The sequence below is a fragment of the Apostichopus japonicus genome, chromosome 14 (assembly GCF_037975245.1).
Source record: "Apostichopus japonicus isolate 1M-3 chromosome 14, ASM3797524v1, whole genome shotgun sequence".
Classification (NCBI taxonomy): Eukaryota; Metazoa; Echinodermata; class Holothuroidea; order Aspidochirotida; family Stichopodidae; genus Apostichopus; species Apostichopus japonicus.
Genome location: NC_092574.1, coordinates 19,532,748 through 19,547,725, shown reverse-complemented (window position 1 = coordinate 19,547,725; position 14,978 = coordinate 19,532,748). Strand labels below are relative to the sequence as shown.

Below are 14,978 nucleotides of genomic sequence, written 5' to 3'. Positions count from 1 at the left end.
TTTTACAAGATAAAGAATAACTTCCTTAAGTAAGTAGTTACCATTAACCAATCAATTGGTAAAATGTGACTCCATTAATTGTTGTCAATGAATTGATCCTATGATACAAATCCCCCCCACCCCCCCCCCCCAAAAAAATTATATGATTGATGGATTGGGCAACCGAACCGCTAGATTTACTTCATTAATAAAGAACTTGTGATAAGCAGCTCCCTCAAGCATTAAGATAAAGATTCATTTGAGAGATATACCATGCATGACTTAAAAGTCAACAAGAATCTAATAAAGAAATTGCCATTACAGGTTATCTCTCCTAATGAAAATAAAATATCGCAGGAAATAAACTTAAATTACTAATATCCTTGACGAATGGGAAATCGTGCAAATCGATCACAAAAAATATGAGTTTTTGCCCCTTCAAAACAGTAGTACACGTTTGTTCAAGAATTTTGCAAAACCTTCGTATTATTTTTTATTAATAATATTATTAAATTTAGGAACCAAAGACACCCTTCTAGATATTGTCCTCAAGTGAAGTTTATTGTTCATCACAACAATGGAAAAGGATGTTGTTCATTGATAAAAGGGACCCTTTTCAATAATGACAAGGGTTTCACTGTGGGTGGCCGCTGTGCTCAAACACCCCACCCCCTCTCCCCTGTCCAAAACAAATTTGGGGACTTGAACTTTTTGATTTTTACTTAAGATGGCTAGCTGGAATAAACCTTGACCTATCAAACTACCGATCTATAATGGTATGTGGTTATATAGTTTCATCAATTAGAATAGAAAACTGCATGTATCAGTAGTAATTGCACTTGCATTTCGTGAGTTCAAGAACAGAAGAACAACATACAGTTTCGCATTTAGGAATTATTTGACTGCTATATAGTATACGCATGCAAACGATAATCTTTGCAGAGCATGCGCATTGGTCATTACACCTGTTATAATAGTTTCCGCACACACTCCGAACCAGGAAATCCCCCCTGAACGGTGCAGACGAATCCAACGTCAATATCAGGATGTACAAATAGTCTGTCCAAGGATAAATCTCTCTACTGTATCGAAAGCCTGTCGGAAAACAATACTTAATATTGAAGAAGATCAAGTTGTGTGTATTTTTTCACTGTTGGTGAGTACATGTCAGCTAATCCAAATTTTGTTCAGTCACTCATTATTTCAAGAACTTGAGAGACTATTAATTATATAGGTAATAGCTTTTACAAAATAAGACAGAGGATTCTTTTGGAGAAGGTGATCATTAATTTGATGTACTATATTTCAAAGTCCGCCACTTAGCTGACATTTGCATTCAACTATAGAAAGTCATATAGGGCCTGGTTAGCAACGAGTATTGATATGTTTCGTCAAGGGAAAATAAACTATCGCTGACGGAGGGATGTAGTAGCCTAGTATTTGTGCGCAACTGAATGTTAGCTTACTGATTTATCTGTGTAGGCTTTCTATACTCTCTGTTAAACTGTCAGATGTCTTTTGTGAAAGTATCAAGGGTGATATAAGTGTAAGTGTTCAACGCACAAATAGATATTGACGTATATCATGCATTACATGATTATACGAGTCAATTCAATGTCCATGATAACGATATTGAAACAGATTTACCGAAATTTACAGACGAATTGAACACAGTTTTATACATACCAAATGTTGGGAATTTCATTATTTTTGAAAATCAGACGAGTTTTTTTCTTGACACTCGCATCAACACAAAATATCTTACAAACATCGAAGAACAAAATTAAGTTGACAAAATGAAATGACATCATCATTAAAAAAAATTGTTCTAAAACGGCGCAAGGCAATTAATTCTTCAATATGATATAGAAATCGGCGTTCCTTGTGATTGTGTAATATTAATATTCAACCAGGGAATTGAAGCTTCAGATAGGCCTGTGTGCTTGCCCTAAATGTTGTCCTGTAATGGTCCAGTTAATTCAGCTAAACTAGGTCAAGAACAAACGCTTGTCGAACTTGATGGGAATATTATATAGTGATCCCCAATATAGTAGATAAGCTACACAATGGCTGAGATACTTTAAAAGATATTACAACAAACTTTGAACATTTATCTGACTGGCGTTCTTTGTAGCAATCATATTCATATGAAATTCAGTAATGAGAGAGTTATTACTATACCTATATATATATAGAACTATACCAATTGTTTTTCCTTTAATGTGTTAACACTTTATGTTCGCTGCATTGTGCGGTATAAGTTACATAATCTGAGTCATTCTGGTCAAGCCATATGTCATATTCATAAACAACTAAAGTTAAAGGAGTCATGTGGTTATCAATGTTAATGTCAATGTATGTACCTAAATGAGAATTGTGTTAAGTCGAATAGTTCGAAAATGATGTGAAAATGTTTACCAATGCCTCCTTAGCTAAATCATGTGTATAACAGCTGTATTGCTTTATCCTACCTATGAAAACCAAGATGTAACCAACAGTATACCGTTTATGCCTATAGGTTATAATATAGGCCTCCAATGAGAATTTAAGTTTGCGTATAGTGTTAAAATATATCTAAATACGATATTAAAAGTAAACCGAACATTTAACTATAGTTAAAACCATATTACGTACGCTTCACGGGGGTAAGCAACCCCTACCATCATGTTTATGCTAAATAATGCATATGATTCTCCATGTTACGAAAAACTAATCTTATGCCGTTTAGGAGATACCCGGACTCAAAAATCAATTCAGGAGCTACCATTTTGTGAATGTGATCTGTAATATAACAAGTGAAAATTCTTTGTCTTTACGGTCCACTTTCTTGTGATATTTACATTGTGTTTCAGTCGTCAATGATGCCAGGATTTAAGGATTATCTAATATAAGAAACTGTATCGTTAAAGCAATACAATTTACCAACATCTTCTAATGAACACAAACAAACATACTTAATAAACAAACAGCGTTGCCACAAAATCAAGCACTATACGGTGGTTCTGTGATGTCATTGTTAAACTTAATCAAGTCTGCGGTCTACCATAGAAAGGAACTCTTACAATGTCCCACATCCCAAACGGAGTCCAATTATTTGTAGCTGTTTTGATAAAGTGGTATATAAGCATCTCTCTGTTTAAGACAATGAATTATCATTGAGTTTGTTCTCCTTGAATGTATATTATAAGGTATCAAAATAGAAATCATTATAAATGACTCAATTACAAATCAAAGCTGAGATTTGTCGACTATGACAAATGCAATTTTTTTAAAGTAAAAAAAGAACAGGAATGGTACATTTTTCTAGCTAAAATGCACGTTTTATGTCAAAACCTACATTTTACTATTTCTGTGTATAGTCCAAAATACATGGCTAACAATAAATTAACCATGACCATAACCATGACCATAACCAATATAGACAGGCATTTCGATGGCAATTTTCTGCTTTCCGGTATGTAACCGTTTCCTTGCGGAAATGACAATGATATTTTTAGCAGTTGCAAAAATCACGTTGCCATGCATACTAGTAACTTGTAACTTTGACTGCATGTGTTAAGCAAAATGGCAATGTTTAGTTTAGTCTGTTATTCTATAGGCTACCGACACCCACACGCAGGCACACCCACACACACGCATATGATAATACATTTTAGGCCTAACGTTATTTTTGAAAATGTCACTTTTGCTCTCTCAGAGAAACGTGTACACATTAAATGCAATAGAGTGTCTTGAGTGACTTGTGCAACTTCCTCCGGTGCATTTAAATGAACCATATTTAATATTTCCTGGAGATAACAAGATTACCAACATGCCATCTTGCTGTATAGTATAGGCTACACTTTTCTGAAAGACAGCATTCTAACCGCATTTGCACATTTCCTTTACATATTATGAGAATGTTATGTGTTAGAGATGTATAGCAGTGGCGGTATGACTGTACTTAAAAAATTCCCACACTAATTCTATAACATAGGGTTCTCACACTGTAAAATATGAATAGCAAAGAATACGTTATAACAATCTGTCCTGATCATATCCAATATATCTGCATTGTTGTAATTTCCTCAAAAGGAAATGTAAATTCCATTCAGTGTAATATGGTCGGTATATATACCTAAATGGTGATTTATTTAAACTACAAGGATGTGATTAATTTTCATATATACCTCTCAGTAACTGAACGACTTGCTTCTGGAATAGGAAGCTTGGTCGAATGATTATGATGCTCGAATTTCATTAGGCCATGGATTTGTTATCCCTGTGCATTATATATGGCATATATAGGCTAAGTGTAATAGCACTCGGACAGGACCTCGTTTAGCATGTGCATGCTTAGAGGGACAGGGCAACCGGGCGCGTGATGAGAGGGGGGCCTATCAGTTCAGAATAACCTTTAAATAAAAAGTAATATAAACTGCATATACCAATAAACGTTAGAGATATATTTACTTCAACAAACGCGTGCACCTCACAATTATATTCCACTGTATAAGCTGCTATATGCATAAAGGCAGTGTAACAACATTGTTGTTTTACGTCCTTAGCTGGAATTTTGTTCTGGGTATACAGTAAAATTGAATGTCATTTAAACACATCCCAGGTGACTTTTAACGTCGAAATATGTGGGGAATCCTAAATGTGCACGAGCGTGTAAATCAGGCACTGCACTCTGTAAAGCGTGTATTTTCCTGCAGCAAAAATCTACTGTTTGGATGTCGTTTGATATTTCATTCGAAGAAATGTTGGCTAGTTTGAAACAGCAATGATTAATGACGTAACCTGATGCTCATTTGTGTATAGATATCTACGGTGGTTCTTAATTGCGAGTTTACAGTTACTGTTTTACAATAAAATACCTCTTTGCGTAGTTGCTTACTTTCACTGACCTATTCTTTGTGACTAAAAAAGATCTGTTGAGATGCTGTTTCCATTTATTTTGGCAACACGTTCGAATGTAACAATGTTTAAGTTATCAAGATATACCGACATGACATACTCACGAGAAGGTCAAATTATCGAGCTGTTGATAACATTTATCTCGACAACACGCAGGGTCGTAGCCAGGGGGTGCAAGGAAGGGGATCGCCCCGCGGCCCCCACCCCACTTTGAGTACCCCGAAAAATAAAATTTAACTGAAAACAGGAAATATCATTAAAGCCCTCTTTTCAGGTTGAAAGAAGCTCAGCGACACTTCTCAATCTTCCCCTGCAAGTTTGTCTACGTAATACAATAATCTTATTATCGTTTATTTCCTGCAACGTTGGAGGCCTTTTGGGCCAACATTTTCTTTGTACATCATGGCGCTCCGTTAAGTATAATAATGCTCCCTTTGTGAGAAATGCCTTTTTAAAATTCTACCCCCTCCCCCCCCCCCCTCCTCCTTTGGAATTTCTGGCTACGTCCCTGACAACACGTGAAGAGATCATCTTAGTAGAAATACGTTCACATATGCAATAGCGTTTATACGTCACAATCCTATTCTTCGGTTGGACCCTTTAGTTCACAATCAAACTCGACATACAACAATAACGATAATAGTTTAATTGTATTGTATAGTTATGAAAACAATAGCCTATATGTCCAAAAAAATTGTATAACCCAACAAAGGTATGACCAACTTGCCTATATACACTCAATAAGCAAATAAATAATAATGGTCTCATTTCAAGTATTATAGTCAAATATTGTACAATAACAGTGCTAGGTTATTCGGTTATAGAGAACATCTTGAGTACATTTTTAAAACTGGATAAGGTAATGACTAACGGTATCAATTTTGACGGTAATCAGTTGAACACCTTCAACTCTTCCTTGAAAGATAAGATATTCGTGAACCTAGCAATCACATATTTTTGGCATTTCTGGCATCCAATAGATCTATCATTTACATCACAGTATGTGTTATAATCCTATATGGGTCAATTGTATGGGGCGTCTTATACTCAAATCTCATCCATTTCCTTCCGTTGTGAGATTTATTCTCTTTTAACACTGCAATCTACAATTATAAATCGGATGTAATCCATTGAAAAAAAATGCTCTCCTTTTCCCAAACCCAAATAATGAGCACACAATTCAATATAGGGATTTTAAAGATCGTGAGTCAAGTTTATGCTTATTGTACTATTTTAGCTGTCATCGTTGTTATACGTTTTTTTCTCATTTTCTGTCAATTTATACCAGGCTTATGTCACCAGAATGTTTGATTGACCCTGGTGTGCCCCCATCCCTCAAGTGATATTTGCCATGTCAAACAAAGCAACAACAACCAAAAAAAAAACCCACATAGGTTGAAATTCTATATTGACTTTATAATTTACCTACGTCTAAGTCCAAATTCTGCTGATTTGTAGCTGATATAATATATGTGAACTATGGAAACCTTAGCCTCTTGAATCCCACCATGAGCCCTATAGCAGGCCTATGGACCTAACGCCAGCTTGAAGTGCACACAGTTTACTCAATGCTGCTCTCATGTGACACTGTTCCCGCAATCCCAAGTGTCTGGCGACGCCACTTGGATGGTAGTAACCGCACGTGACAGTTTCACCTCTAGACGGCGTCCCATATCTATCCAGTAATTATAATTTTGATTAACCACATTTTAGTAGTATATACTGAAGTTAACTTTGGATCCCGGGTTCCGGACAGGTAGACACAATCAAACGATTTTCACTTCATTTCTGAAAGAGTACAACTTCCTCTTTCTCTCGAAATATGCATTAGGTGATCAACATTTTTTATTATGTTTACATTCTTTCTTAATTCATCTCCAATAACAACGACGATTTATGACCCTGGCCATCTGCCAAGGCAATTATAACAGTCAATGGTCCCTATGCACTCATATTTGTTTCTATCTCGTGGTTATGCACTTCTTGTACCGAGCATTCATGGTATTACTAATGTCGTGCATCTTGTTTATAACGTTGGATTCGGAAGGATATTTATCTTTCTAATCATTTCAAGCTGTATATCAATTGAAGAAAAACAAAAAGAATACTATGTCATATAACGCCCCAATACCATCAATAAGTCATGATCCTTTGCCATCTGTCAAGGTAATTACCGGTCCTATTATACAGGGCAATGGTAGTTCAATGATTCTTTCAGTTATATTCTCTCTCTCATGGTTATGTAAGCAAATTCTTGTTGATGAGCCTTCATGGTATAACTAATGTTGTCACTAGAATTGTTGACTATTGTAGGTGATAACTACATTAAAATAATGAATATTGATATGAAAATTGTATAGAACGGTGTCATTTTCACTGAGCTTTTAGTGCAGTAAGCTGGAAAGGTCGAAGTTTAAATCTGGCAAACAAGTACCGAGACTTTAAAGAGAGCCTGCAGCTATTTATAAAGTGCTAATGCAGAGAACAACAGAAAAACATGTCATAGAGCCCCAATACCATCGACAATTCATGACCGTTGCCATCTGTGAAGATAATTAACAGTCCATTCATACAATGTAAGGGTAGTTCAATGGTTCCTACATTTTGTTTTTGGTTGTTTCGTGGTGACGTTAGTATACCAATGTAACAAGACTTCATGAAATTATTGAACTTTTTGACTATAGGTAAGTCTGATCAAAATGGTTAATGTTTCTCCTGTAACGTGTAGTAGGTAGTTAGATAACACACGTCATGCATATCTCATGGTATGGTTGCAACCTTGTTTCGTGGTGGAATGGGTCAAAAGGGACGAGGATAGTAAGTGATAACCTTTCCCTATCAGCGAATCTGTTAGATGTTATTAAACGATAATAATGATAAACAGCCGCGTATAGAGCAATTAAACCCAATAAAATTAGACACATGTATTTGATGTTGTATCATTTTACTACAGGCCTGCAAAAAAGAAGATGTTTGCGCAACATTTGTTGCGTTTACTTTCATGCTACATTTCTACTCTTCTGTGGGAATTATCCGCCTACCAATGACGTAATGGCAACAGAGGTAGAGAACATACCGATATTCACATCTACAACAACAATATCAACAAAAACAATAGCAACGACGAAAACAAAATAGTGCATCGAACTAACACATATCTTCAAAAGATTTTCTCAATCTATCAAACCTAACAGGTCTTTCTCATTTACGTTGGCTAAGAGAAGTTATACTTATCATTATTCCAAGAGATACTCAGTTCCCTACAAACTGTCCATTCACAGAAACACATGCGTGTCCTAGTCCCAGACGGGTCTCGATCCTATGTAGTGATGTAGGATATTCTTCTTCGTATTATTCAAGTTAGCTTTGCTAGAGTCGATATTAACCAGTTTATTCTTAATAATGTGCGTTTTTTGCATGATTACGGTGTATCAGTTTATTGCCTTCATATATATGAGATATAGAGATCTCGAATAATCGCATATGGAAATCCAGTAATTGTTTCTTTCGTTGCTCATATGATTATTTCTGTGCCAATGAGAAATCAAATTTGTTATATATTTGAAGATGATAATTTGAAGAATTAGAACCTCCAATACTGATTTGAACATTTGAACAAAACTGTTGTTACTATTAGCACGCCAGCAGGTTAGGTTATACGAGTTACTTTGATTTTTAAGCGAGAGCGCCAAGTGGTTTCAGGTACTCAACAGGTTTTTCCCAATAATTGTTTGACCCTTATAATTGCCGTAGTCAATCTTATATCATTGGCGTAACTCATGTAGGATGCATTGGCAAACGTATGGAACCATGCATAACTGCAAATGACACATAGCATCCTGTTATGTCACTCCTGCTTTCCATTTACACCATTAACCTAATTTCTATAATCGCTTTCTTCGTTCCACCCTGAGCTTTATGTCGTTAGTTTCCCAGTATGCTACTGATCACCTTTATCAAACAAAGTTAAAGACAAATTATGCTACGTAAATATTGAAAGATTTTTATATGTGGCTTCTTCCTTTTCCTTTTGTCAAATACTTAAAATTTCAGACTTACCTTTCGATATTCAAATTGGTGAAATTAAATTGTCATACCTGACGCCACATGAACTCAATATTTTTATTTCGATAGCTCAAATTGTAAAAATGGTCCTACGTTAAACGCAAAGTTCTCAAAGGTTCTCTGATGTTTGATTTTCTGTGTCAAGTACAAATAAAAATGGAAAACCCATCCACGCAAATTGTTAACAATATGAAGAGAAAAAGATAAATAATTGAACAATAATAATGAAATGTGTGAAGCATACAAGACCAAAAACATAGGTAAAGAGCAATAAATCGACTTTTAGATTACAGTTCATATTCCAGTTTTAGCACTGAACGCGCGGTGCGAACCCACAAACCAATTATCAACCATGCAATTCATCTTCACCAGTTCATGCATAGCCTAAATCGAATATCCACGATGCGGGAAGTCAGAAAACAGGTTGAAAGTTTGGATTTCATGACTCTACGTACACCAATCATTAACCCTATTTTGAAACGTAGAACATATATTTGGTTTCCCTAACTGAGGTGCATGAACCACCATGAGGTGCGGGAGTCCATCCCATGGGGGTTCGTGGGACGTTTCTGAAAATCAAAACTAGAGTACTTTTTGTTGAATTAAAATCTGATATATCATATGATTTAGTAATGTACAAAAGTCGTACCTATCGACAAACTCTTTTTTTTTCATTACAACATTAAACTATGTACTTGATCTTTTACGAAGCATTGTTAAGCGTATTATAGTATAATAATGACTCAGATCGTGTCTCGAGAAGTTGGGGGTTCGTGGACAACTCTGACATCCACAGGGGTTCGTGGGGGGATAAAGTTAGGGAAACCCTTGTTTAGCGTATCCTCCACGCATCACGTTGCCATGTGCTTACGACAAAACAATGGAAGGAGCGTAGCGGTTGGTCGGTCGTTCCAATCAAATATTTTCGAAAATGGTGTCAGGGAAGAGGTTATTGATCTCAACTCGATATGTGTTCTCTGCATGCGAGATACAGAATTAGAATATAGTAAACTATATAGATTAAAGAGATCAATTGCCTACTCATATCCTGTCGTTAGGATGTTCGGATGATGAGAGGAAGACTTCCTTCGTCATATGTTGTTGAAGAACAGTTTGGATTAAATATTATCGCAATCTATCATTGTCTTTATTATGAATATGATTTCAGGTTAATTCAGGAACCTCAAGTGGATTAGCAGTTAGTAGATGGTAACTAGAATGTATACATCGTGCCATAAGAGTTGTAGGATTTCGCTATCATCAATGTTATTATTAGTTACGCCCATAATTGAAAAGTTGAAATGAATACATTATTGGCTACAACAAGGTTAAAACTAGTTTTCTATTCTGATTTGCTAAAACGAAGTTTGAAATGTACCATATAAATGTTAGACAATGATGTGCCTGTACATAAAGGTTAATTGACAAAGTTTCTAAAATGTAGAATATTTTCATTTTGCAGATTACCCGTCCAACTACAATATGTTTCACAAGCTTGTCACTTTGTGTACTCTGGCCGCCGTGCTATGTGAAGTGTTGTCAACTTGTCCCAGATATTGCAGATGTCTCCATGGCAACCAAGTGGAGTGTAGCAGCTCGCAGTTAATACGTGTGCCAGTGGGTTTACCGGACGACACCGAAAAACTGTTTCTCGACGGCAACAATATAGCAGTCGTGTATGCCGAGGATTTCAGGCTATTGACAAACCTAAAATTCCTCACAATAGCTAATAGTCATGTCAGTGAGATACAAGATGGATCGTTTGATGCACTGAGTCAACTGGAAGAGCTAAATCTCAATATGAACTCTTTGCGACTTATAAAACCGGCAACACTCTCAGGATTATCATCTCTGAAAATAATGCGAATAGATCAAAATCATGCGCTTCGCATGGCTCCGTGTACGCTCTCTGTTATACCTACGATAGAATCACTCAACGCTGATCTAACTCGCATAACATTCAACGCATCATTGTTCTTAAATGCGAGTATCCATCACGTGACTACCCCAGACCTATCCGCAGTCCCAGAAGAGGACTTCGTATCTCTTGATTCCCTAAAATATTTACGACTTGAGAGAGCTGATGCGTCAGCAATCAACTATCGTATCATGAGCCTAATGCCGAATATTGTTTCACTCAACCTCCAAAGTACAGCGATCCAATCCATCGAAGACAGGATGTTCCGGAAAAATCGGTTTTTGACAACACTTGTTCTGACCGCAAATCTCCTCAGGAATATTGGAAACGCAACCTTCGTCGGTCTAAAGAGGTTACAAATCTTAGAGTTGTCTTCCAATTATGGCCTCCAGATTCATCCGAATACATTTCTGGCGACACGAAAACTAAAAACTCTTTACCTGAAACAGATTGGTTTACAGGAACTCTCCATAAACTTCTTTTCGTTTCAACAACTCACCAACCTAATCATTTCAGGGAATGAGCTCACCTATATATCCCCTGGGACTCTCTCTGGTGTAGGAAGCATTCGGATTTGTCTTGGTCACAATCCCTGGCATTGCGACTGTAATCTACTCTGGTTATACGAATGGCTTCGACAATTTAGTCTTGGTAATCTCCTCGGTTGTGTCTCGCCACAGTGCAAGACTCCAGCAGCACTAGCTGGAGATCCCTTGTTGGCTTTATCTCGCGATGCGTTTCAATGCATTAATGCCACCGTCACGGAAGGTCCAGACAGGGAAACCGTGACACCTTTTTATCGTCGGATTCTACCGTGGAATTCCGGTTTGACTCCACCAAACGAAGACTCGGCATACACGTGGGTCCCTTACACATACGCACCTAATCAACGGAGCAATCCTAACCTCACGAATAGAAGCAACCCTAGTAGCGAATCCACAACACCGGAGGGACCAGAAATCGAAACTGACGACGGCGCCACAACTGAACGAACTGATCGCAAAGATGTCCAAATACCTCTCAAACCCATCGATAATAATAATAATAATAAAAACAGCACGTCGAGTAAACCTCGTGACGACGATTTGTTACCGTACAATCGCGGTAGAACAGACGCAGTAACGGAGATCCCTCATAGAAGTTGGACCTTCCAAAAGCCAAGCATCAGACCTGCGACAGGATTCCACGAAGTCGGTAGTGTGGAACCAGATGATGGGATCACAATGATTATTCTGTGCACCGAAGTCGGAGTTGCTTGTTTAATAGTTCTAGCAATTCTTTGGATTTTGTTAGCTATTCGACGAGCCAACAAGAACCGGCAAGAGAGATTGAGATGGAATGAAAATGGGTTAGGAATGGACACCGTGTCACCTCTGCGTTACTTTCATCAAAGATGAACTCGTTCTATGATCATCGAACGAGAATGATACCTAGAAAACACAACACCATGAAGGAAGAACAACAGTCCCCATAAGTGCAATGAGTGGAGGATGATCACGACCGCCGCATCAAGATGCTTGCTATGTTAAATTGATGTGTGACTTCATCACCTTCTGGCCAGTTAAATCCAATCAGGCGGCCATATTCTTTAGCGATATCAATATAATATATGATGGTAATGGGTATTGCGACACGGACGTGAACAACTTTGTATTTTCAACATTTTAAGGGATAGTCCATAAGAAAGTTCACATTTGGACTAGTGACTAAAAGAAACACATTCTATAGGCATCCTAGTAAAATTTGCTTTCACAACAAACTTTTCGGATCGCAACCGTCTGCCAAAATACTGTTAATCTATATAGATGTTTTATCAGTTATATTTCCTTCAGGTTCTTGTTGTGGCAACCAGTAAGTACATGCTGGACCTTTAATTGCGCCAAACAATGCTCTCTCTGGCCGTCGTAGATAATTAATTGACCTAGAGGTTATTACGTGGACCTAACCTCTTGGTACATCTTTGCAACTTCTTTAACTTGTGAAAAGATGTGACCACACCTGCAATTAAAAAGACGCACCACTGAAATTCATTTGAATCATAAACTAAACTCATTGAAATGCAACTGATCACCTGAAAGTTGTTGATTTTAATTTGAATAAATGTGTTTTAATAACTCCATAAAGTCAATTAACATCTTTTAGTTAATCCGTCAACATTGAAGCTGACGAGAAGAAAACAAATGTTTTCCTATGAACAATACGGTTTTCATCAGTTTAGAAAATGTGAAAACAATTATTTCAAAAGTTCGTTACTATGTGGAAACTGTTAATAATTAGCTGCCAACTTATTGACCTCACTTCCACATGTTTTTTTTTTCATATCAAGGTCATTCCACGTCTGCGTTAGTAAAACAATATCCGATATGCTCGAACCTCTTCTGGCCAATTAATAGATTAATGCTTTTGACATATTATAGATTGCAGAAGAAACTCAATATGGTTGATCATGAACGTGTACTTCTCATTGTGTTCTGTGAATAACCGATATGTGTTATTTAGGAGAGAATTAGTAGTGTAATATATCTAAAAATAAACGAGTAACTGTTTTTTTGTTAGGTATTAGCCTGAGACAAAATTTAAAGGACTGAAGACTTTGAAACTAATGGAGTGAGGGTTGTTTTCTATCTTGGAAAAGGTAACTAAAAATGACCGGAGGCTCCAATGCGTGGGTATTAAAGATACTATTTTAAGAAAAGTCGCCCAGGAAAGAACCTGGCACGAAAACCAAACTACCAAAACGACTGATCCGCTCTCAACCCCAGTCCCCTTGCATCGGGACTGCCAAAAGGCCGAGAAGAACCTACGCAGACAAATGTTTCTTAGTCTAGAGAGCCAGAGTGTAACTGTCTCCTGTGTTTTATATCAGGTCAGAGTTACAATACAAAAGGAATGTGTATTAATTAGCATATAGTATGTATATAACTTTCTATGACATAATTAGGCTGGCACTGTTCTTGAATATATAACAGAGTGTCCGGACTATTTCTCACTGTACAAAGCCTATATGAGCAATATTAACGTGTGAATTTTCACGCAAAGGAAATTAAAAGTGTTAACTAATTCTATGTTAAAAGGATGTCAAGATATTAGAAAATCACCTTTGCTTGTTTTTCCAAATAGGACAAAACTATGTTTTACGAGCAAATACGCCCAGTTTATTGCTCGAATTGTTTCCTTCAATACCACAGACTGCTTAATAACTTCCCAATGACATTTTCAGTCAAAATATGCCAATCATCTATACTGTAGTAAATAGCCAGGTGTTAACCATATACTGCTTCCGTTTCTCGCCATGATAAAAGTACAACGTAACGGTGAAACAAAACTGGCCTTAATTATGCGATAGATGGAAACAGATGAATCTGTTGCGATCACATTTTAAACAAGGCTATATGTACGACCGACGAAATGGAGCTCACGGTCGAAATAAGCAGGGGGGCTGGGGGGTCAATTAGACTGCCCAATACAATGTGGAGGTATACAGGAAAATATTGGTCAACGAATAGTGTACGCGCATTGTTATACTACCTGATACTAGATACCTAAGCAAAACTGAAGGGTAAAAAAAAAAAAAAATTGCTGATGACGTATAGTTGTCCCTGGCTCTAGATGCTATTCAGTATAGATAATTTGTTATATCATATTCGGTTTTCAAGATATTGACTAGAATGATCTTTAAAGACTAAATCGATGACGTGCGCTCCTCGTTCCAGAACTTATCGTTACTGTTCATCGCATTGCATATATACAAATCAGGACTAAATGATAATGTAAGTCCATCGGTATATATATTCGAATGGCTCGTTCTTCAAAGGGTAAACTTAAGCTCACATATACGCAAAACAAAACAGATCATGTCCTAGAAATATTGAATTTTGTCACATTGTAAGAAGAAGCAAGCACCCCTCCACCCCCTGTGTAATATACTAGGTAGTAGAATTACTTTGATTAATTAAATGTTATAAAAAATATTAGCAGCATTAATGAGTTCATTGGTTTTTAAATATCACACTGAAACTCATTTTGTGCTGCCATATTTTAACCTCTGTTTTAAAAATGTACATATCTCACGAAACACAGGTCAAAATTTACTAATTATATATAAATTTATTATTAA

At 36.7% G+C, this 14,978-nt stretch overlaps 1 protein-coding gene across 1 annotated transcript; it reads left to right on the top strand.

Moving 5' to 3' along the window:
- The first annotated feature begins 974 nt into the window (after positions 1–974).
- On the top strand, positions 975–14,978 carry LOC139979761 (leucine-rich repeat transmembrane protein FLRT3-like). Its single transcript, XM_071990845.1, has 2 exons — positions 975–1,135; positions 10,406–14,978. The coding sequence occupies exon 2, from the start codon at positions 10,426–10,428 to the stop codon at positions 12,256–12,258; it is 1,833 nt and encodes a 610-aa protein (XP_071846946.1). The 5' UTR covers positions 975–1,135; positions 10,406–10,425; the 3' UTR covers positions 12,259–14,978.